This window comes from Macaca thibetana, chromosome 12 (assembly GCF_024542745.1).
Source record: "Macaca thibetana thibetana isolate TM-01 chromosome 12, ASM2454274v1, whole genome shotgun sequence".
NCBI classification, from domain to species: Eukaryota; Metazoa; Chordata; class Mammalia; order Primates; family Cercopithecidae; genus Macaca; species Macaca thibetana.
In genome coordinates this window covers 932863-957197 of record NC_065589.1, presented here as the reverse complement: position 1 = coordinate 957197, position 24335 = coordinate 932863, and the positions used below count along the sequence as shown (strand labels likewise).

Sequence of the window (24335 nt, the reverse complement as noted above, 5' to 3'; positions counted from 1 at the left end):
GCCTAGAACCACACTAGACCCCAAGGCTTCAAACACCTCTGCCCTCCACCCCCACACTCACATGCCCAATTCCCAGAGGCCAGCTGCTGGCCTCGGACTGTTCAAACCCCGGCCTCAGCACCCAAGAGCATCTCAAACTCTGTTCCTCCCCCCATCTCTTTCTCCTCCCCAAAAGTCTCTCCCACTCAGCATCTTCCAGGTATTCAGGCCTAATCCCTGTAGCTGGCCTGCTGCTCTTTCGCTTCTCAACCCCCTGAACCCAGCCAGTCCTCCAGCACTGCTACCACCGCCACTCCTTCTCTAAAGTCTGAGCCATCGCCAGCTACCCTGGGACTGCCACAACAGTCACCAGCACCCCCCTTAAAACCGTACTGGAATAGGAATTTTTTTTTAAAGTCATGGCTGGGTGTGGTGGCTCACCTGGCCAACGTGGCGAAACCCCGTCTCTCCAAAAAAAAAAAATACAAAAAATTAGCCGGGCGTGATGGCACACACCTATAGTCCCAGCTACTCAGGAGGCTCAGGTGAGAGGATCGCTTGAGCCCAGGGGGTCATGGCCGCAGTAAGCCGAGATCATGCCACTGCACTCCAGTCTGAGATTGTCTCAAAAAAAAAAAAAAAAAAAAAAGTCATTAAATACTGCCAAAAAGGAGAGGAAATTTGGATACAATAAACAATAGTAAGTGAAGTGGCCAGTAAAATGTACACTTCAATCTAATAATCATGGTTGCTTGATGGAGGAATAAGAAGTACCTGGAACTAAGATGACATACAGCCTCCACCTAGGGAGGGTGGCACACAGGACCGATCAGCTCTCAACAATGACACAAAGAGGGGCTCACATGTTTGTTTTTAAAACTGAAAGATGGGCTGGGCACAGTGGCTCACAATTGCAAACCCAGAGCTTTGGGAGGCTGAGACAGGAAGATCACTTGAAGCCAAGGGTTCAAGACCAGCCCAGGCAACATAGTAAGATTCCATTGCTACAAAAAATTTAAAAAATTAGCCAGATGTGGTGGTATGCACCTGTAGTCCCAGCTACTTGGGAGGGTGAGGTGGGAGGATCGCTTGAGCCTAGGAGGTCAAGGCTGCAATGAGCTGTGACAGCACCACTGCACTCCAGCCTGGGTGACAGAGCAAAGCTCTGTCTCTTAAAAAAAAAAAAAAAAAGAAAAAAAAGAAAAAATTGAAACATACCCACTAGAAAAAGAGTAAGAAAATGGTGAGAAAGCCTAACAAAAAATAAAAAGGTAGGCCCGAATTCTCACTTACCAATAATCACAATTATAAATGATTACTCTACAAAAAGACTGGATTGAGTTAAAAATATAACTATAAAATAAGATGAAAAGGTTGAAAATAAGGAAATGAAGAAATAAGACTTTAAATGGGGCAAAAAGGGGTTTCTTGTGTTGGTAACAGGAAAACTTATGCACCAAACAGCATGGGCTTGAGGCAGAAAGCAACTCTTGGACATACAAGCAGAAATGGGCACCTCCAGAACCACAGGGGAGGCCACCTCCCCTTCCTCAGCCATCAGCAGACCGAGGGCCCGGCCTGACAAGAAGCTAGGGAACGCTCTGTCTGCTGACTAAGGCAAGTAAGCAAGTGCCCAGCTTCAGGTGGGAACGATGTAACCAGGGAGTGATGAGGACCCGTTCTTCCAGCCCCACACTGCAACAGTCACAAAAAGGGACTGTGTGAGCCACAGTGAAGTCTCAAAGGATTCCAAAAAGCAGAGCTCCTTCAGACCTCACCATTAGACCCTAATGCAATCAAATTTTAAAATAACTACAAAAAAATTAGCTCCCCTCCCCCAATCTGTGTGCACTTAAAAATCTGTCAACACCCTTTTAAATAGCCACAGGGTTAAAGGGGGCATCAAGGCTGGAATTACAAACGACTCAGAAATGAACAGCAACAAAAGCAGAGAGAGGCAGAGCTATGGCGCATAGCCCAAGGAACAGAAGAGCCACAGCCTCCATTGCAGGGTTAAGGAACATGCCAGGAACCAGAACTACAAGGAAAAAACCCAAGAAAGTAAAAAGACGTAAGGATTAACGAGCATAAACAACAACTCAGAGACACAAAGGGCTGGCTGTTTGGAAAAACCTGTAATGGCGACAAACTTCGGTAAGTTTAACCAAGAGGAACAGAGAGAAGGTGTCAAAAGCAACATCACCTCTGATAACTACAAACAGCTTTAAAATTCAGAGAGAAGTTGGGAGGCCGAGGCAGGCGGATCACCTGCGTTTAGGAGTTCGAGACCAGCCTGACCAACCTGCCTCTACTAAAAATACAAAATTAGCTGGGTGTGGTGGCACATGCCTGTAATCCCAGCTACTAGGGAGGCTGAGGCAGGAGAATTGCTTGAACCCAGGATGTGGAGGTGGTGGTGAGCCAAGATCGCACCATTGTACTCTAGCCTGGGCAACAAGAGCAAAACTCCATCTCGGGGAAAAAAAAATTCTGAGGGACGGCCTGGTGCGGTGGCTCACACTTGTAGCCAACATGGTGAAACCTCATCTCTACTAAAAATACAAAAATTTGCCGGGTGTGGTGATGGGTGCCTGTAATCCCAGCTACTTGGGAGGCTGAGGTAGGAGAATTGCTTGAACCCAGGAGGCAGAGGTTGCAGTTAGCTGAGATCTCACCACTGCACTCCAGCCCAGGCAACAGAGTGAGATGCTGTCTTAAAAAATAAAATAAAATAAAATTCCAAGAGAAAATAGTATACAATTTTAACCTGAGAATCCGAAAATCTAGATTTGACCTGAAAATCTGGGTTAGCAGCACTCAGTGGCCGCGTTCCTCCTCCCGGGACGCATCGAGAATGGGCTTTGTTTTTGGTTGTGCTAATGGCTGTTCCCCTGGGGATCCAGGAGGCCCTGAAAATCTTGTCCCACTATCATATACTTATTGACAAACATTGATCCAGATGAAATCAACAATGTGGTAGGAAAATGGTTTTCCTATGTATATGACAGGCAAAGGAAACCATCTGCCATATGTAAGTATCGAGAAACCAATTTTAAGAAGCACTTAACAGTAAAATGGGGGAAAAAACAGAAATAGAGCTAATAAACATATAAAGATTACACAGGAAATTTTGTTTTTTGAGACAGGGTCTCACTGTCACCTAGGCTGGAGTGCAGTGGTGCCATCACAGCTCACTACAGCCTTGACCTCCCAGGCTCGAGCTATCCTTCTGCCTCAGTCTCCCAAGTAGTTGGTTCAGGCGTGCACCATGATACTCAGCAAATTTTAAAATTATTTATAGAGATGGGGTCTCCCTGACGGAGCTTTCAGTGAGCTGAGATCGTACCACTGAACTCCAGCCTGGGTGACAGAGCAAGACTCGGTCTCAGAAAAAAAAAAAAAGAGATGGGGTCTCCCTAGGTTGCCCAGGCTGGTTTGAACTTCTGGACTCAAGTAATCTTCCCTCTTTGGCCTCCCAAAATGCTGGGATTACAGGCATGAGCTACTGTGCCTGACTTATACACCAAATTTTTAATAACAACAAGCAATAAAACTTGGGAGGTAGGTAAGAAACAAGATTTTTTACCACTTTTTAGTCTATTTTTCTGCAGTTTTAATTTTTGCAATAGAGAATGTATTGTATTTCTTTTTTTTTTTTGAGACAGAGTTGGGCTTTGTTACCCAGGCCGGAGTGCAGTGGCGCCATCTCGGCTCACTGCAACCTCTGCCTCCCAGGTTCGAGCTGTTCTCCTGCCTCAGCCTCCTGAGTAGCTGGGATTACAGGAGTGTGCACCACGCCCAGCTGAGAATGTATTTCAATAGATGTGTGTGGTTTTTTTTTTTTTTTGAGACACAGTCTCACTCTGTCACCCGGGCCAGAGTGAAGTGGTGCAATCCTGGCTCACAGCAACCTCTGCCTCCCAGGTTCAAGTGATCCACCTGCCCCAGCCTCCCCAATAACTGGGATTACAGGCGTGCACCACCATGTGCAGCTAATTTTTGTATGTTTTAGTAGTATCTTTTTCTGTTTCACTATATTGGCCAGGCTGGTCTCGAACTCCTGACCTCAAGTGATTTGCCCCTCTCAGCCCCGCAAAGTGCTGGGAAGACAGATTTGAGCCACAGAACCCAGCCTCAAGGGATGTTTTAATTGAATAGATGTTAAATAATTATTAAAGTTCATGATGATTTAACTTCAAAGATATTCATCAAAACGTAAACGGAAAGAACCTCCTCATGATTTTAACAGTTTCTGATATTTGCTTTTTCTGAGAGTTTACTCTCTTATTTTCCATCTAGCTCCTAACTCATCTGGAATTTCTGTTGTGTAAGGTATGAAACAGAAGCTATCTTTCCCTGTGCACTCTCCACGGAGGCGTTCAGGTGCTCCCAGCTGACGCGCGCTGCCTGCTTCCTTCAGGGCCTACATCCCTATACACACAGATGTCTCTTGTGGGACCGGGTGCAGTGAGCCCTGCTTTCTAACCCGGGTTCCTTCATCTACAAGGTGTGGCTACGACCAGAGCCGCCTCCTGAGAGCGCAGGGAGATTGCGACGCACCCCGCACCCCTCCGCCTCCACCCCAAGAAATGCTCAGGGGACATTGGCCACGTTGCAGAGAAACCCCTCCTAACGGGGCCTCCTGAGAGCGCAGGGAGATTGCGACGCACCCCGCACCCCCCGCCTCCGCCCCAAGAAATGCTCAGGGGACATTGGCCACGTTGCAGAGAAACCCCTCCTAACGGGAAGGGAGCATGGGTACGCGAGGCTCCGGTACTGACCGCGGCTGGGCGACAGCAGGCCACTCGGGTAGGGGACGCTCACTCTCCTCAGCTCGTCCAGCTTCTCCTGTAGCTTCCGCACCTGGCTGTCGGAGCGGCTGACCCTCTGCCGCAGGCTCTTCAGCTCGCCGTTCTTCTTCTCCACCTGCTCCCGCAGGCAGCACACCTGGCTCTTGTTCTGCCGGGAGGAGAAGCAGTAGGAGTGCAGTGAGTCGATAAGCTTGCAAGCCCCCGACGCCGACAGGATGACCTCGTTGATGGACATGGGGCTGGCGTCGCTGTGCTGGCTCTGCACGGCTTCCGTGGCTGGCTTTGGGGTGACGTCGGCGGGAGGGGCAGAGGGGCTCTGGGAAGGCTTCTGCGGTGTCGCGGTAAGTGATGAGCCGGGGGGACTCTGGGCCAGGCCCTTGTCGGGCCCCAGGCTGCTCCCACTGCAGCTTGGTTCCACATCTTTCTTCGGCCTCTTGCGGTCAATGGGCTCTCGGGGGACAGATGGCCTTTCTCGGGTGTGCTTGGAGGAGAAACTGTACGAATGAAGTGAGCCAATAAATTTGCACGCCCCAGATCCTGGGGGCGTAAAGTCATCCATGGAAATGCCACTCTTATCTGCCACGCCCCCTTCGATGGAGGGGGTGGTGCTCTCATCGCCAGCATCTGTGGCAGACACTTCTGCTTTTCCCTGGCTGCCTGCCACCGTGGTGGCCAGTCCGTCTCCTGGAGTTCGTTCCAAGGCTTGCTGGGCCTGCTCCTGGCTGGCGGCCTCCTGGGCCGCCCTGGGTGCGGCTTCACCCTGCAGAGCAGCTCGCTTCAACCTGCGGGACTCTGGCTTGGCCATCGGGTTTCCACTCGAGGACGGTGACCAACCTGTAGCTCCTCTGCCGGTGGCGGCGCTCGAGTGTCCCCTCACACCCTCTGTGGCCTTGCTGGCATCTTTCCTCCGGGTGCGGCCATGGCCTCCAGCCCCCCTCTTCTTCTCAGTCAGGTGGAAGATGGATGGCACAGCTGTGGGCTTCAGCAGGCGATGCTGGTCCTCCAGCCTTTTGGAGAAGCTGTCTTTGGTGAAATGCTCACTGCAGAGAAATGAATACTTAGTGGGAGTCCAGTTATCCCTCTGAACAGCTTTTAACCATTGGATTAGACGTTTTGAGTCCTTTAGCGGGAACCTACGGGACAAACGACAAAGTAATTAGAAATAATTAAATGTCTCCCCTTAAAATAATCAAGTGTAAAAGCAAAACAAGTATTTTTGCAAGCACCCTAAGCTGTATTGAATGCATCCACTTAAAAAAATACTTCAAAAAAATTTAAGAAACATCTTCTACTGGAGTAGAAATCTGAAAGACCCGTTGTCTCTCCATACGGAGCTTACAGTCTGTAGGGCGGATGGGAAAGAAGGTGACCAACTGCTCCCCAGCTGTGGTAAATGCCCTATGGGGACACAGGATGCTGAGAGACAGCGCCTGCACGGCCTCAGGACAGCAGGAAATAGCTCCTAGGAGCTGACTGCTAACTAACCCTCCCAAACTGCCTGGAAGGTAGGACTCTGGGTGCTAAAACCAGGGCCAGCTCCACATAGACTGGGGCGTGAGAGGTCAGGACTGCACCAATGCAGCCCTGGCTGTGCACAAGCGGCTGAGAATCTGGAGACCTCCAGAAGACTCCAGAGCTACAGTTCTGTGTTCCTGCTGCAAGCCCACCTCCAGGAATAAAAATGCTCCTTTTAAAAGTCAACAGCCCAGGGACAGGCCACAGTGGTGCTTGCCTGCAGTTCCAGCTACTCGGGAGCCTGAGGCTTGAGAATTCTTTGAGCCCAGAAATTCGAAGTTACAGTGAGCTAAGACTGCACCACTGCTCCCCAGCCTGGGGAACAGAGCGAGACCCAGTCTTCTCCCCTCAAAAAAAAATCAACCAACCCAGATGAACCTTGAGGACATTATACTGAATGAAATAGGTTAGTTGCAAAAAGACAAACACTGCATGATACCACTCACGTGAGGTACTTAGAGTAATCAAATTCACAGAGACAGGAGAGGCCGGGCGCGGCGGCTCACGCCTGTAATCCCAACACTTTGGGAGGCTGAGGCGGGCGGATCACAAGGTCAGGAGATCGAGACCATCCTGGCTAACAGGGTGAAACCCCGTCTCTACTAAAAATACAAAAAAGCCCGGCGTGGTGGCGGGCGCCTGTAGTCCCAGCTACTCGGGAGGCTGAGGCAGGAGAATGGCGTGAACCCGGAAAGCGGAGCTTGCAGTGAGCCGAGATTGCGCCATTGCACTCTAGCCTAGGCAACATAGCGAGACTCCGTCTCAAAAAAAAAAAAAAAAGAGACAGGAGAATGGGAGTTACCAGAGCCCAGGGAGAGGAGGACTGGGGTGTTAGTGTTTAACGGGTGCAGAGATTAGGCTTTAGAAAATAAAAATAATTCTGGAGATGGATGGTAGTGATGGTTACACAACAATGTGAAAGTATTTACTGCCATGAACTGTACACTGGAAAAAGTGGTAGGAAAGGCTGGGAGCCGCAGCTCATGCCTGTGATCCCAGCTATTCTGGAGGCTGAGGTGAGAGGACCACTTGGGTCCAGGAGGTTGAGGCTGCAGCGAGCTATGGTCACACCACTGCACTCCAGCCAGGGTGACAGAGTGGGGCTCTGTCTCCAAAAAAAGTTAGGATGGTAAATTTCATGTTACATGTATTATACCATAATTTAAAAATTGTGGGAGAAAAGCAACCGGCGCAGGAAGAAACTGAATAGGATGCTTAGCCATTTCTTCTTTATTACCTAATAAAGATCCTTCATAACCATTTCTTCATTAAGGCAAGCTGTGTGTTTAAGAAAACAGGCCTGAGCCTGGCGGGGTGGCTTATGCCTGCAATCCCAGCACTTTGGGAGGCCGAGGCAGGTGGATCATTTGAGGTCAGGACTTTGAGGCCAGAGTTCGAGACCAGCCTGGCCAATATGGCGAAACCCTGTCTCTACTAAGAGTACAAAAAAATTAGACGGACGTGGTGGCGCGTGCCTGTAATCCCAGCTACTTGGGAGGCTGAAGCCGGAGAATCGCTTGAACCCAGAAGTGGAGGTTGCAGTGAGCCGAGATCGCGCCACTGCACTCCAGCCTGGGCGACAGAGGGAGACTCCGTCTCAAAAAAAAAAAAGAGAAAAAACGGAAAAAACAAACAAAAACAAAAACAAAAAATCAGGCCCTAAGGTGCACATAAGGGGCAAGGTGGTCAGTTCTAACTGCTATTTGCTCCACCTGAGGCCAGCATGGACCAGGACAAACCCTAACAGGATGGACCGGGACGTTCTAAGCAACAGGACCTTCTAACCTCCTTTCTGAATGCTTTGTGAGGCCAACTCCAAAGGTACGCCCCCCACCCCCAATTCCGGTGTCCTTTCCCCCCATACCATGTTAGACCGTTGCAACACGTTGCCTTGTTTTCAAAAAATAGCAACAAAACTTCTAGGACACAAGCTCTGAAGGAAATTGTCATCTGGCTGACTTGTGAAATAATCTAAAGTTACTAATTCTTATAATACATTGTAATGATTTAAGACTGACAGCAAACTACTGTGAACTTTCAATAACACTATAAATAACACGTGCCACTGCCGTCTTTAAAACTTAAATAACACCCTGCAACAAAAAACAGAAACATCTACAAAGTGGTTTTCAAAGTCTGTTCGCGGTTCTGGTGCCTCCCGCGTGTAATCCGCAGAAATCTCACTGAAATAGGCTGAACCCACAAGGCCTTAGGGGGGTTTGGGCCCTGCCGCGGGGGCCCACGTGGGAAGCGGCCGAGAGCCCCGGGCCAGGCTCTAAGGGAGCGCGGGAGGATGCGGTCCCCAGCCGGCCGTCCCGCAGGCTCTCCGCGCAGACCCGCGTCCCGGGCTCGGGGGCCCCGTCCCGGAAAGCCCTCTCGGGGGCTGTCAGCAAGGGAGGCGCAGGTCGCATCTGCCCGGCCGCTCCTGCTCGCAGACATCCAGGCCGACCGCCCGCGGTCCGGAGAGGCAGCAGTCGCGGCCGAGCAGGACAATCGGCCCGGGACCTGCGCTTCCAGAACGTGCGGCTTCTGAAGCCGCGACGCCGGCCGGATCGATCGCGCGCAGGGCGGACCCGGGCGGCCGGGGTGGGGGCGGCCGCTCTGCCCGAGGCGCCCGGCCCAGAGACGGCGGCCGGGCCAAGGTCACACAGCGCCCACGCCCGCTCCCCCGCGCCCCGGCAGCCGAGGCCCGGCGCCCCCGCCCCCTGCGTTCGGGCCGGCCGCGGGGCCTCAGTTTCCCCGCAGGGCCGGGCCGGGGCGGGGGCGTGGCGGCCCGGGGCCCGCGTACCTGTGGAAGGAGACGGCGCGCTTCTCGCCCTTGCCCTGCCGATTGGAGCAGTTCACGGCCGCACAGCAGATCACCATTGCGGGCCTTGGCCCAGCCGCGCCGCCAGGCCCCGGCCCTCGCCGCCCGCCCGCCCGCGGACCGCCCCGAGGGAGGGAGCGCGGCGGCGACACGGCTCGGGACGTGGGCCGGCCCGCGGCGTCCGCGCCGTACGGCAAGATGGAGGCGCAGACGCCCGCCGCGGGCCCGCCCCCGCCCCCGCCCCCGCCCGCGTCCTCGCCAGGCGCGGGTTCGGGCGTCTTCGGGACCAGCGGGGCGCAGCCGGCCCCTCGCAGAGTCCGCCGGCAGGCGGGCAGGCGGGCGGTGGAGTCGCCCCGGCGGGGCCAGTCCGTACGGCGACATGGGCGCGCCGGGCACGTCCGTACCGCAAGATGGCTGCTCGGACAGGGACAGAGCCCGCCCCTGCCGCCTGGACAACTGCTCCCGGGTCCTCTAAGAGGAGGAAGCGCCACCCATGGCACGCAGTGTCCCGTCGGACAGCAGAGCGAGCCGTCGTCCCGCGACACGACCCCACGCCGCTCGCAGGGCGCTCCGGGCTCGCGTTGGCCCGGCCGTACGCCAAAATGGCGGCTCCCGCGTATTTCCGCTTGCGCGCCGTATCCACTTTGCCGCCTGCCGCGCGCCCCGATTGGCCCCCGCGGCGTCCCGTCGCCGCGTCGCGCTGCGGGCCCGTCGGAGCGACGCCGCTTGGGTCAGTCGGCGGCCGGACTGGGAAGATGGACGCAGGTGAGGAGTTGCCGGCGGCCTGCCTTTCCGCAGGAGGTGCTCGCCTTATCATCGGCCTCCGCTGCTCGGGGCCGGGCTGCCGCGACTCGCTCCTGGGCACACCGGTGCGGGCCAGGCTGGGCCGGGGCGGCGGGCGCTGCGGGAGCGCGGGGCGGTGTTGGTGGGTGGTGGGCGGTGGGCGCGGGAGGGGGACGGCGGCGCTCTGCGCCGCGGAACCGGCTGTCGGTTGCCCTGGAGCTTCTGCTGCTTTTCTGGTCCCGCCGGGAGCGCTCTGGAGGTTGTGGCTGCACGGGCCCTTGCGCCAGGTCGGCCGTGGAGAGCGGCGAAGCCTGCCGGGCGGGGAGTGGCGCGGCGGCGGACGGGGCGGCCGCGGTCGGGACCGGGAACGCCAGCGGCGGGCGAAAGCGTGGCCTTCCCGCAGCTGAGCGTGAAGGGATGGAAATTCTTTAACTTTTATGAAGTTATTGGTAGGTTGGAGGCGAGAAACATGACATGTCCATCACAATATACGCATATTTTTTGTTTTTGTTTTCAATTTAGTAACCAGTAGGTCCTCCAAGCTGCTTTTCCGTGACGACAAAGAGAAACAGTGAATTTGTGTCATCGGGTCTTAGTTTCTTGGGTTCATGAGAGAGAGATTGTGTGTGTGTGTGTGTGTGTGGAGTGTTGGTGTTTTTGCCTATTCTTTCATGCTTCCGCTCCATTTTTGCTGGCAAGATAGTTTTAAGTCGGTACCAAACCCATCGCTTGCCCAGTAGCCCTTGAAATATTTTTACACAGAAGTTTTAGCCCATTCATTCTTTTGGGAACTGATTTGCCTTTTATCAAGTATCCCCTTTCTGTAAAGAAAGATTTTCATCTGGTTTCATTCTGTCATTCTGAATGTCATTCTTTACTTATTATTTTTCTGGCAGCTACAACACGAATTTATTAAGATCTGAGTAGGAAAACTGTAATGTGTATTGCCAATATCTGTTTAAATCATTTGAAGCTGCTCCCCGCTTAAATGTGGTAGGTGGTTGGAGGAAACAGGAGCCCTGACTCCCTAAGGAGCATGTGTATCTTGTGAAGTTTGTGTTTTAGAATAACTGTCAGACACGGTTGTACTATTCGCAGCTGTGTGCTATTTGTTGTTTACTATTTTACAACTGTTGTATTATATCTTATTAGGTATTATTGTTTGTGATGCAGGATTTTTCTCAGCCACTTTGCCAGCCAGAGACCTCCAGCTGGCGAGGCCCCTGCCCAGGCCTTGCCTGGGTCCGGGCTCGCCGCAGGAGATGCCCTGTCTACTTGGCCCACCGGGTGGCACCTGGTTTGCACTCTGGCACGGATACCATGGCCGCCATGACTTCATGCTCAGCCCCTGGCGGGAGTGGGTGTGTGGGTGAGTGAGTGCCGGGTCCCGCCAGCTGTTTCAAGTGCAGACACCAGAGTGGGATCTGCAGAGCTTACAGCTAGACGTGTGGCAAGCAACTCCCACAGCGGACTCCAGCATCCAGACAAGGGGGCAGTGGATTCTGGTGTCCAGACAAGGGGAAGGTAGTGGCGCCCAAGCAGGGATGCTTGCAACCCTGAAGCCTAAGAGAGGGTGTTGCAAAGTGTCAACAGCCCTGTCACTCCCATTGCCCTGCTCCAGGCTGTAGCTCTGGGGCTACCTCCATCCCCCCAGCTGCTTCCCGTTGCTGTGGGCTGTCACGTGGGGCGACTGCCCTTTCCCAGCAGAGGGCCGAGGGCCATAGTGTTACAGCTTTCTTTGTACCTGCATTCATTGGGTGCTTAGTTCTTGTGCCACGTCCAAGAAGAATGAGATTACACCGACAATCGAAGAGTGAGGAGGGTGGAGAATAGTTTTATTGAGTGATGAAACAGCTCTCAGCAGAAAGGGGACTCAAGGGTGGTCTTCCACCCAAAGTCAGGTGGTCTCCCTTGGTGTGGCTGGGTCCAGGGCTTTTATGGGCTCAGAATGGGGAGTGTGTGCTGATTTGTTTGTGAGTATGCAAAAAAGGCTAAAACAAAGTCACCACTCAAAGATGGGCACAACAGTGTAATAAACCAATTAGAGAAGGGTAAGTATATGTAAAATAGGTGAAGGGTGGGGATTAATTAGAGGAAAGCGCACCAAACAGGAAGAGAGGTTTGCAGTCCAGTCTGTGGATTTATCGGAGACTCGTTGCTTGGCTTTCAGGCTTTAAACTGTGGCTTGAAGGTTGGGTTTCACTGGTGACTCGCCCCTCTCTGCCTAGGATTTGTCTCCCCCCTGCCTCTATCATTTCGATACCTTGACACTGGAGTATCATATGAGAGACTTGGTTAAGGTCAAAAACAGAGTTCAGGGTCGATCACATGACCTAAAATATGAAAATCATGTTCAAGTTAGGAGAACAGTTATGTTGTTACATGATGATAGTTTATTTTTGTCTTTTATTTTCTCTTGACTACCATATTGACACGATGATACTTTAATAGGACACGGGATGCTGCTGCATGCGGAATCAGAGTAGGAAAGTCGCTTGCATTTAAAGGTCTCTGTTTATGCTGATAAAAACATTTATGATGTTTGTAGGATATCATGGGGAATTTTCCTTCTTACTTGATGCTATATTTCCTTTCAGGGATGATTAATGATCTGCCCTCCTCTGATCTCTAGAGTTCTTGAAGATTCTGCCTTCCTTGACCATGTGTAATACAGTTTCTGTTTGTTCTGATAGTCATTCATTCAATACACTGTTTATTACTGACTGTCAGGTATGTGTTAGGCATTGTTCTAGACGCTAGGACTAGAGAAGTAACAACATAGATGAAAACCATTGCCCTGGGGTAACTAACGTTCTACACATGAGACCAGCATTAGCAGCGAAGTGCGTGGCTCCTGGGGACAGTGACTTGGACCGAGGATGAGGAGGATCAGAATTGTAGCCAGGATGGCCAGGAAGGGTCTCACTCTGAAGGTGAAGTTTTGACCAAGCCTCAAGCAGTGTAGGAGGAAGGGCAGGTAGGAAGAGCCTGGTGTGGCTAGGGTGCAGCGGGTGGTGGAGGGAAAAGCAGGAGCTGAGGATAAAGAGGTGACTTAGGTTCAGTAGTGGTGCCTTGCCAGGTCATAGTGGACTTCAGTGTTTATTCTGAATAGGATGGCAACCCTTCGGAAGGTTTTGTTCAAGAGGAGGAGTAACATGATAGACTGTTTAACAGGCTTGCTCTGGCATCTCTTTTGAGAATGTACTGCAGAGGGGCAAGGGCAGAGGCAAGGATTCCAGCTAAGAGACTGTTGAACAAGCTAGCAAGGAGATGCCAGTGGCTTAGTTCACGGTGGGTAAGAAGTTGACTTCTGCATGTGTTTTGGAGGTTGAGACAATAGAATTCGTTTATAGATTGGAAGTTGGGAGAGGGATGGGTAGAGAGGGAGGAGTTAAGATGTCCCCAAAGTGTATGACCTGAGCTAAGAAACTCAGATGGGGAAGACTTGGGGAGGTCCTGCCTGCTGGGAAGCTTTCTGTTGTGAGTTTGGATTTATGTGTGTTGAATGTGAGGTGCCTGTTAGACATCCTTGTAGCAATGTCCAGTGGGCTTTTGGGTCTACAGGTTTGGAGCTAAAAGAATAAGCCTGGGCTGGAGGTAGACTGGAGGTCACATCAGGTGAGGTTACCCAGGGTCTGAATGTGGGTGAGAAAGAAAAGAGGCCAAGGGCCTCTGCGGGTATGGGGAGGTCCAGGAGGTGGCAGGCAGACCACAGTGTGGCTGTGTTCTCCACCAGTTCCAGCACTGTCCCTAAAAGCACGCTCCCTATTCAGAGGACTGGCAGGTGCCAGCACTTTAATAGCCAGACTGCCATTCTTTGAGGACAGAGCTGGTATCTTGTGCTTGCATCACTTGTGTCTGGCATGTGGTTGGTAAAAAAAAAAAAAAAAAACAACTTGAATTAATGATAACCTACACATTCTCCTATTATAAAAACTTCCAGTGTGTAGAGTTTAACATAAATCCTGTATGTTAGCGTGACATGTAATGAATGCAGAGGCTGCTGGGGAGTGGGTTTGAATGTGCACGTTCTGCCCAGTGTGTGCACTGAAACTGTTTTCTAGTTTTCTGATGTAGCTAAATTTGGAGTTCTTTTCTCTCTCTCTCTATTTTCATTCAGGGCTGAACTACTAGCATTCTCATGTAAACTCTTGGGGATTTTAAAAAAAGGAGTAATCGTATGCAAACTGTTATCTTAAAGCTAACAGTTTTCTAAAGGAAAAGAAGAACCCTTTGTTGAATTTATAAAATATAAATCTTTTGGAAAATAACTTCTAAGTGTTTTAGGAAGATTTCTTCGAAATGAAGTGCTTTACAGCAAGCTCTTAAATTTACTTGTATGTTTTTTGTAGTTCTCCCTGGTTGAATGAAGTGTAATTGGTACTAAATGGAGAGAAGTTGGTTAAATTCATTGAGTCCAATTCCCGACATTTCTGCCTGTCAGATTAATAATATTAAGTCACATTTTTTTTAATGGAATTACTATGTTATTAAAATGCCATCTGCCTTCTTCTGCTTGTGATCGCAGAAGTCCCAGGGAAGAGGTGTGGAAAATCATGTGTCTGGGATCCAGCTGACCAAATGGGAGAACTGCTTCTAAGGGGGACTCTTTCTTAAAGTGTACAGTATCTCTCCGTCTTTTTTTTTTTTTTTTTTCCAGATGGAGTCTCACTGTCGCCCAGACTGGCTGGAGTGCTGTGGCTCTATCTTGGCTCACTGCAGCCTCTGCCTCCTGGGTTCAAGAGATTCTCCTGCCTCAGCCTCCCGAGTAGCTGGGATTACAGTTGTGCACCACCATGACCGGCTAATTTTTAAAATATTTTTAGTAGAGATGGGGTTTCACCATGTTGGCCAGGCTGTTCTCGAACTTCTGACCTCAAGTGATCTGCCCACCTCGGCCTCCCAAAGTGCTGGGATTACAGGCATGAGCCACCACACCCGGCCTACCTCTTCATCTTGTTCCTCCTGTGTGTCATCTTATTTTGATTTTTTTGAGGCAGGGTCTCACTTCATCGCCCCAGACTGGAGTACAGTGTGGCAGCCACAGCTCATTGCAGCCTTGGTCTCCTGGGCTCAAATGATCTTCTTGCCTCATGTTCCTCAGTAGCTAAGACTACAGGTGTCCACGCCTAGCTAATTTTTTTTTTTTTTTTTTTAAAGAGAGACAGGATCTCCCTGTGTTGTCCAGGCTGGTCTCAAACTCCTGGGCTTAAGTGATCCTCTCATCTTGGCCTCTTAACGTGCTGGGATTACAGGCATGAGCCACCGCACCTGACCTTGCATGTTATCTAATTTCAAATTAAAATCCTTACCTGGGAGTCTGGAGATGGGTGTGTGTGTGTGTGTGTGTGTATGTGTATATATATATATTTTTTTCTCTGTCATCCAGGCTGGAGTGCAGTGGCGTGATCTCGGCTCACTGCAACAGGGTTTTGCCATGTTGGCCAGGCTGGTCTTGAAGCCCTGACCTCAGGCAATCCACCCACCTCGACCTCCTAAAGTTCTGGGATTACAGGTATGAGCCACTGTGCCCGGCCAATGGGTATTTTTTTCGAAGCTTGACTCCTTTTCTGTCAGGGGCTGCATGAATTACCTTATAAATCACATGACACAGCATGTGAAGATGGTGGAATTATGACGGGCTGTGAAATAAGGCAAGGAAACCTCTCCATGGAGAATCGCTGAGGCAGCTGGCCTGAGGCCTAAGTGGATCTCATTCATCTGAGAGTCAGTGAAGGAGCCTGGCCAGGCGTGGTGGCTCACACTTGTAGTCCCAGCACTTTGGGAGACTGAGGTGGGTGGATCACTGGAGCCCAGGAGTTCGAGACCAGCCTGGTTAACATAGCGAAACCCCACCTCTACAAAAAAATACAAAAATTAGGCACGATGGTGCATGCCTGTAGTCCCAGCTACTCAGGAGGCTGAGGTGGGAGGATCCCTTGAGGCTGGGAGGGGGAGGTTGCAGTGAGCTGAGGTCACACCACTGCACTCCAGCTTGGGTGACAGAGCCAGACCCTGTGTCAAAAAAAAGAAGGAACGTTTGAGAATGGAATCATCGTGTTGGTCGATCTAAATGTTAGTGATTGTGAGCGTTAGTTTTGCACCCATTGTGGGTTCTCACCCCACTGGGAAAACTGGTGGCTGTGCCCCATTTCGTGGGTGAGGAGACTGATGTTGGAAGAAGTCCAGGCTTGTGTCTGTCCTGTAGCTATCGAGCAGGCTCTCAGACTCCAGAAACAAACCTCAGTAGAAATCAGAGGTGTTGGTCAGGTGCGGAGGCTCACACCTGTAATCCCAGCACTTTGGGAGACTGAGGTAGGCTGATCATCTGAGATGAGGAGTTCGAGACCAGCCTGACCAACATGGCAGAAACCCATCTCTACTAAAAATACAAAATTAGCCAGGCGTGAAGGCACATGCCTGTAATCCCAGCTACTTGGGAGGCTGAGGCGGGAAAAGTGCTTGAACCCGGGAGGCGGAAGTTGCAGTGAGCCAAGATTGCGCCATTGCACTCCAGCCTGGGTGACAAGAGCAAAACTCCATCTCAAAAAAAAAAAAAAAAAAAAGAAATTAGAAGTGTTAATTCTAAAAAAGTTCTCCTTCCTCCATTATAAAGTAGGATCTGGAAGGTCATAGAGGTCTCTGTACCATTCTGATGCCTCAGTCCTTCCTCCATCATAAAGTAAGATCTGGAAGGTCAGGGAGCGGTCTGTACTGTTCCAGATGCCTCAGTCCACGGCTCCTTGTTGTGTCTTCCTCTTCAGCTGGAGCTGTGAGGGTGTCCAGGAGGAGTGAGTTCTGCCCGGAGGGCCTGCCTAGCGCATTCCCTCCTGTCCTCCATGAGAGGGACAACGTGGGCCCCCCCAGAGTACAGGGAAGCCGTCCTCATAACTGAAGGGATGCGAGTCTGAGTCTTCGTTGGCTCTGTTGTAGGAATTGCTGCAGGTCTCTCTGGTCCTTGGAGCCAGCCGGTGAAGCGGGGCGGCAGGCTCTTGCTCTCTAAATGCCGTCACTCTCTCGGAGGAAGGTGTGTTATGTTGGATTCAGCGTTAATAGAGACTCACGTTTGGTTGGGTGTCTGTTGACCTTGTACTCTGCTGCACCTCTGCTTACATAATACGTCCATCCATGCCGGGTCTTGACTGCTCACCCGTTTCAGTGGTTTGAGAAGGCTGGCCTTGAGAGAGCGGTCGCTGCTCCTGTGTGGTTTAGAGCTCTTCCTGCACCTTGTCCGTCTCACAGCGAGGACATCAAGTCACAGGACGGTCACTTGCCTGGAAGGCTGCGTGGCTGCTCAGTGGTGGGCTCAGACTTCTGACTCCACAGCTGGTGCTCCGCTGTCAGGAACGTGCTCCAGGTGTGACGTGCGGACACTCCCCACTCGCAGCGTCCTCCACGGTACAGAGAGGAGGGCGCGGTGTGGTGGGAGAAGCAAGGGATCGTGTTTTCAGTGTGTCCGCAGCTAGTCCTAGGGGAATGTGTGACTCACTCCCAACAGAGGGCAGGATTCTGGGGAGGGCTGGAGTGCATTTCTCCAGACGGAGGAGCAGCGCAGCTTGGGGCACAGTGGTGTGGGAGCCCTCCTTAGGGACCCCATGGGTCATGTTTGCCGCGGCCGTGCTGCTCCTGTTCACCGCCAAGCACTGTGACTGCTCCTTGGTTTTGCTCCCCTCGGGTTTCCTGTCTCCTTGATGGTTTATGCAGTGAGGAGTCTGAGGCCACACACCGGTAATTTTCCCAGTTACAGCTGGAGGTGTGGTGGTGTATTTGAACTTAATGGAACACCTCTTATTCTCTTCACTCTGAAGTTGGCTTCCTTGCCTATAAAGTTTACTAATAAATCTAAGAAATACAACGACTTTGCATTTTACTGCTGCCGTGTTGAAAATCTCTCAACTTCACAGCTACTCAGGCCTCGTTACCCTACTTTCAGAGGGAGCCTTTTTCCTTTTCTTCCTTATCTACTTCTCTCATTCCTTTATCATTTATATATATATATATATATTTTTTTTTTTTGAGACGGAGTCCCGCTCTGTCGCCCAGGCTGGAGTGCAGTGGCCAGATCTCAGCTCACTGCAAGCTCCGCCTCCCGGGTTCACGCCCGTTCTCCTGCCTCAGCCTCCCGAGTAGCTGGGACTACAGGCGCCCGCCACCTCGCCCGGCTAGTTTTTTGTATTTTTTAGTAGAGATGGGGTTTCACCGTGTTAGCCAGGATGGTCTCGATCTCCTGACCTCGTGATCCGCCCGTCTCGGCCTCCCAAAGTGCTGGGATTACAGGCTTGAGCCACCGCGCCCGGCCCATTTATATTTTTAATATGGAAAACTAGACATCCTGTTTCTCAGTTTCCAGATTCTGATACTACAGACTGCTATTGATTCAACAATATGGTCCTTTTCCCAATGACATACACCACATTCTTCTGAAATACAGATGGTTTCCAAACTACCATGGTTTGACTTACAGTTTTTTGGCTTTACGAGTGTGAAAGCAGTATGCATTCTACAGAAACCATACTTATGTTTTGAATTTTGATCTTTTCCTGGGCCAGCAATATGCCCCCAGGTACTCTGGAGATGCCAGAGAGCTCCTCGTCAGCCAGTGATGAGGGGGGAATGACCCCTGCTCTACAGGGCACTGTGTGGCCAGGTGAGTTTGCCCAGTTGTAGGCTAAGGTAGGTGTTCTGAGCACATTTAAGGCAGGCCAGGCTACACTGTGATGTTAGGTAGGTTACATGTATTCAATTTTTTTTTTTTTGAGATAGAGTTTCACTCTGCCACCCGGGCTGGAATGCAGTGGCGCGATCTCAGCTCACTGCAGCTACGCCTCCTGGGTTCAAGCGATTCTCCTGCCTCAGCCTCCTGAGTAGCTGGGACTATTGGCGCCTGCCACCACGCCCGGGTAATTTTTTGTGTTTTTAAAAGAGATGGGATTTCACCATGTTGACCAGGCTGGTCTGGAACTCCTGACCTCAGGTAATTCCTTGGCCTCCCAAAGTGCTGGGATTACAGGCGTGAGCCACTGTGCCTGGCCTCAGTGCATTTTTGACTTAAGTATTTTCAACTTACAATGGGTTTATTGGACATGATCCCATCCTGAGTTAAGGAACATCTGTAGTCTACAAAGAGATACTTGCCAAAGTGTTCATTTAGTTCTGCTGTACTTTAAATAAAAGATATGTGTATCTTTAGTTCAAAGCTGATGCCTTGGAACGGTCTCAAACAGGAGAAGAATGTTCCAACAGCAAGATGGAATCATTGTCCTGCAGCGTTGAAATTAGACCGGTGGTGTTTGCATCCTTTTTCCTTGAGAATAAATTTTCTGGATTTTAGTCTATATACTGAATAAAGCCTAGAGGTCAAAGAATAGCAGGGACTTCTGAAGATTCAGGAGTGGCTTTAGAGAGATAGCGGGGACATCATGATGGTTTTCAGCTCTTTAAAAAGATAGGTGTGGGTCAGGTGCGATGGCTGACACCTGTAATCCCAGCACTTTGGGAGGCCAAGGCAAATGGGTCACTTGAGGTCAGGAGATCGAGACCATCCTGGCCAACATGGTGAAACCCTGTCTCTACTAAAAATACAAAAATTAGCCGGGCATGGTGGCGGGTGTCTGTAATCCCAGCTACTCGGGAAGCTGAGGCGGGAGAATGGCTTGAACCTGGAAGATGGAGGCTGCATGCAGCCAAGATCATGCCACTGCACTCCAGCCTGGGCAACACAGTGAGACTCCATCACAAAAAAAAAAAAAAAAAGGCATGGACCTTAATTCATCCCAACTCAGTTTTTGTAATCAAGTGCAGAAACAAGTAACCTTATATATATAAAAAGGTGGGAGAGAATGTAAACTTGGACTTTATTTATTCACAGTCACCAAGCAGTTTGGTTGATACTGTCTCTGAAAGCATGGACAAGTGAAATGTGTAAGAGCAGAGCTCTTGGGGGCCAGGTGCAGTGGCTCATGCCTGTAATCCCAGCACTTCAGGAGGCTGAGGCGGGTGGATTGCTTGAGCCTAGGAGTTTGAGAGCAGCTTGACAACATCATGAGACCCCATCTCTACAAAAAATACAAAAATTAGCTGAGTGTGGTGGCACATGCCTGTAGTCTCAGCTGCTCAGGAGACTGAGACTGGAGGATTGATTGAGCTTGGGAGTTTGAGGCTGCAGCAAGCTGTGATTGCACCACTGTACTGCAGCCCGGGTGACCACATGAGACCCTGTCTCCGGAAAAAAAAAAAAAAGAAAGGAAAAAAAAAGAGCAGAGCTCTTGGACAAAGCCCTGCTGTGGAAAGCTTGCTTCATCTGGCTCCAGCCACTCCACAACGCCTGTCTTCTTGCTCAGGAAGCCACAGCACTGCTCTAGGAAAAGGGCAGAGAGGGGCCGGGGTCTCCCACAGCTGAGAATCCTTTAAACGTTGCCCGTAGGGCCCTCTGCTGTGGATTTGGTAGTTCTGCCTGCACCGAGGGAGATGCTTGCAGGTACTTCCAAACCCTGTTTGGGAATTAGCTGCGCATACAATGCAGGCTTTTAGGTCTAATAAAATGTGTGTGCCTTTGACCCTGTGGTTCTGAGTCCTTGATGTTAATGACAGAGCTGACATTGGAGCCCTTCTGTCTGCCAGCCAGCACCTCATTGGAAGTGTTTCATGGAAACGTCACAGCCACATGCTGAGGCTGTCCTGTTATTATCCCATTTTATGGATGAGGGAACATTCACACCTGGTAGTTAAGTAAGTGGTCCAGGAAACTACAGTTTACCAGTAACCCTAACACAGTTTAGGGTTAGGGTTAGGGTTTACCAGTACCCAAGCTGGGCTTGGACTTCTGACTGCCCCTGCCTGTGTGCACAGCACAGAAGTACACACGATGCTTTGTAGTATCAGCTTACGTGGAGATCTGTGTTTACGTAGAATGCCGTGGAAACCACGGGCATAGTATGATTTCACCTATGAACCTGCGCATAAAGACTCTGGAAGGAGTCATTGCTGGGCCACGAGGCTTCACGTGATTTGTGTATTTTTGTAGTCTTCAGTATTGTTTTATAATTAGCGTGTCATTCATCTCGAAGTGTGGGGTGGTTATCAAATAGTAAATTTAGATGTGGGAGAAATTTATAAGTGATTGATTTTCAAAAGATTGCTGTGAAGTTGCTGGTGAAGGATGAGTGATCAGGCACCATCAGAGCTGGAGAGGCAGCAGATGAGAGTTGTGTGTTCCCGGTTGCCTGAAGAGTAGCTGGAGAGAGATGCCTCTGGTGCCAGCCCAGCATACGCGATGTGCATCTCGTCACGTGGGTGTTTGGGCTGGTGCCTTGCTGCTGGCTGGCGCCTTCTTTTCAGGAACATTGTGGGACATGGGTATCCTCAGCCACAGTTTTGTGGACAGGAAGACCCTGGGCCTCTCTAGTTTCTTTTTTTTCTCCTTCTTTTTGAGATGGAGTTTCACTCTTGTCGCCCGGGCTGGAGTGCAGTGGCGCAATCTCAGGTCACTGCAGCCTCCACCTCTGGATTCAAGTGATTCTCCCGTCTCAGGCTCCCAAGTAGCTGGGATTACAGGCACCCGCCACCATGCCTGGCTAATTTTTGTACTTTTAGTAGAGACGGAGTTTCACCATACTGACCCAGGCTGGTCTCAAACTCCTGGCCTCAGGTGATCTGCCCACCTCAGCTTCCCAGAGTGCTGGGATTATAGGCGTGAGCCACTGCACCTGGCCTAGTTTCTTAACTGAAATAAAACAGAGTAAGATGGTGTGCTGGGCTCATTAGCGCAGCGGGTAAACACCATGGCTCTGCAGCCAGCCGCCTCCTCAGAAAGTGGGGTGTTGCTGGCCGGGCACGGTGGCTCATGCCTGTCATCCCAGCACTTTGGGAGGCCGAGGCGGGCAGATCCATAGGTCAGAAGATCGAGACCATCCTGGCTAACATGGTGAAACCCCGTCTCTACTAAAAATACAAAAAATTAGCCGGGCGTGGTGGCGGGTGCCTGTGGTTCCAGCTACTCGGGAGGCTGAGGCAGGAGAATGGCGTGAACCCTGGAGGCAGAGTTTGCAGTGAGCGGAGATCACTGATGCCACTGCACTCCAGCCTGGGTGACAGAGCAAGACTCCATCTCAAAAAAAAATAAATAAAGTGGGGGTGTTGCCACATGGAAGTGGTGGCAGTGCTTTTCTGGTAGCATTGTTGGAATGAAAACAGGTTCAGTCCTTGATTACTAGGCTCTTTGTACCCAGGTACCTCTGGGGACCTGGCAGAGAGTTCGATCTCTCAGTGTCCAGGGGTGGACTTCCTACCTGGGAGTAGCACCGCATTCTTCTCCAGCACCTGCTCCTAACCAGGAAATTGGGGTAGACCAGAACCCCTAGTCTTCCCAGCAGCTCAGTGTTTCTTGCCCCAGAGCATGTGTGCCTTCATCACAGTGACTGAACATGCTGACAAGGTGCCATTTGGTAAACCTTAGGATGGCCATGAAAAATGACTCCTTATTCTGTTTCTTCTGTGGCTTCCCTCGTGAGCAAAGATGAAGGGGGTGGTTTCATTTTATTTTTGTCCTTTACGTTTTAAACATGTTTTAAGTCTAAAGTAAGTGCTCAAATCGGGTGGCTTTTTATTTTATTTTTTTGCTTTCTTGCCCCTCAGGTTGGCCCCTAGCTTGGCCTCACCCTCGTGTCAGCTGTTAGACACTGACTCAGTGGCTCAGAATATGAAAGGCTCAGGGAGTAGCATGCTGGCCCCACCTCCCTGTCCCCGTACCTTAGCGGAGCAGCTGCCCAGCAGGGCCTTCTGCACTTTCCCAAGAGTTTACTCCATCCATGGTGGGTGTCTTGGTATGCCCGAGATACGAGAGGGTGTGCTGCTGTTGGAAGAATTTACGATTGTTCTCTTCAGCACAGAAGTGCTATAAATGGTTCTTTTGATACTAGTTTATGAAATTATAAATGTCTGATAATTGTGCGTCTTTGGTTTCAACAGCCACTCTGACCTACGACACTCTCCGGTTTGCCGAGTATGAAGATTTTCCGGAGACCTCAGAGCCCGTTTGGATACTGGGTAGAAAATACAGCATTTTCACAGGTATCGGCTGTGCTGGAGCCCACCCTGGTCTGACCGCTTGGCCTGCAGAAGCATTTTGTGATCATTGTTCTCTGCTAACTCTGCCATAACATGTGACTTGCAAACTTAAGGTGTTGTGTGTGTGTGTGTTTTTTTTTCTTTTAAACAACCTCTAGAAAAGGACGAGATCTTGTCTGATGTGGCATCTAGACTTTGGTTTACATACAGGAAAAACTTTCCAGCCATTGGTAAGTACTCTGTTTTATTACAACACGGGACAAAATATACATGTTTTTAGGAAAGAGGAAAACTTACGCTTGTAGATTTGACTTCAGTATGCCACGTGCTTCATTTGAATCTTCACAGCAATCCTGGTTAAATGAATTGGCCGAGGCCTCCCTTGTAGTAGTGGCAGAGCTAGAATCCACGGCCTGACTCCAGGCCAGTGTATTTTCAACTGCAAATCACAATTTATTCCTGCAGCTGGAAGTCAGTATCATGAGTCACGACCAACATTGTTTTAAATGTAGGACGGAATGGCATAGAAAACTGTGTGTCCGCTGTGGGCAGGCAGCATGTTGCTTCAGGGATTTTAGTTTTAGTTGCGTATTTGAATGTGTGTTCTGGGTCACAGCTCTGCAACGTGTTTCTTACTTAGGTCCAGAGTGTTTGGAAGCCATTCTCTGTAGCCCTCGTCTTTTTTAGTATTTTCCACACTTACCTGTGGGGAGATTTGAAGGGCCAGGTGAATGTGACATGTTTTTATGTAACACTAAAGTACGTTCTGTTAAAAGCCATTCATCAGTGTTGTATGCCCTGGAGCTGGAAGGAGATGGGGACTGGTTCTCAGCCTTGCTCTCACCAGCGGAGAACTGAGGCCGGAGGTGAGGGCTGGGCTGGCGTCACGCTTCCTCAGTGCCGGGTCAGGGTTTGGTCCCTCTTCTAGGGGTAGTTTCATTCTTGATCCTGAAGTGAGGTGGAAGTCAAATAGCCACAGTGGCTTGACGTTGGAGAACACTGACGCGTAGGGACATACGACAGTGTCTCCTTAGGTTGATATTTAATGACACACCTTGTCAGATGTACCCTGGGAATATTGATATTTAATGATAGATTTTAATGACACACCTTGTCAGATGTGCCCTGGGAATAGCTGCTCGTTCCACAAGGGCTTGTTTTGCAGCTGCGCTGAACTTGCTCTCTGGGCGGCCTTGGATGCAGGTTTGTCCCCAGCCTCCATCTCCTTCACAGCCACCCTGCTGCGTGCTGGGAAGGAGAACAGGACTGGAGCGAAGCCTTTCTGGTTTGGCAGAGGCCCTGTGCAGGAGGTAGAAGCTGGGGATGAACCCTGCAGATGAAGCAGCCCTATTGCAGTCCTGAAGGTCAAGTGTGGT

The 24335-nt window shown here is 50.6% G+C and overlaps 2 protein-coding genes across 16 annotated transcripts in view; one reads left to right on the top strand and one right to left on the bottom strand.

The window, feature by feature from the left end:
- The window catches only part of THAP4 (THAP domain containing 4), a 691437-nt gene that overhangs the window by 35975 nt on the left and 631127 nt on the right, over positions 1-24335 (bottom strand). Inside the window, exons 1-2 of one of the 14 annotated variants that reach the window (XM_050751953.1) lie at positions 9094-9459; positions 4761-5923 (exon numbers count right to left, since the gene is read on the bottom strand). The exons of the other annotated variants lie outside the window; for them this stretch is intronic. Of the exons in view, the coding sequence (XP_050607910.1) occupies positions 4761-5923; positions 9094-9170 (1240 nt within the window). The 5' untranslated portion in view covers positions 9171-9459. Of the gene's footprint in view, positions 1-4760; positions 5924-9093; positions 9460-24335 lie in introns of those variants that run through there. 14 annotated transcript variants of the gene reach the window in all.
- Positions 1-24335, top strand: part of ATG4B (autophagy related 4B cysteine peptidase) — a 102431-nt gene that overhangs the window by 62865 nt on the left and 15231 nt on the right. The window contains exons 1-4 of one of the 2 annotated variants that reach the window (XM_050751981.1): positions 9840-9876; positions 15284-15409; positions 22861-22962; positions 23118-23189. Coding sequence is in view for 1 of the 2 variants with exons in the window: in XM_050751979.1 (XP_050607936.1) it covers positions 9867-9876; positions 22861-22962; positions 23118-23189 (184 nt within the window). In the remaining variant the exon portion in view is untranslated. Of the gene's footprint in view, positions 1-9839; positions 9877-15283; positions 15410-22860; positions 22963-23117; positions 23190-24335 lie in introns of those variants that run through there. The other variant, XM_050751979.1, reaches the window with a different exon arrangement.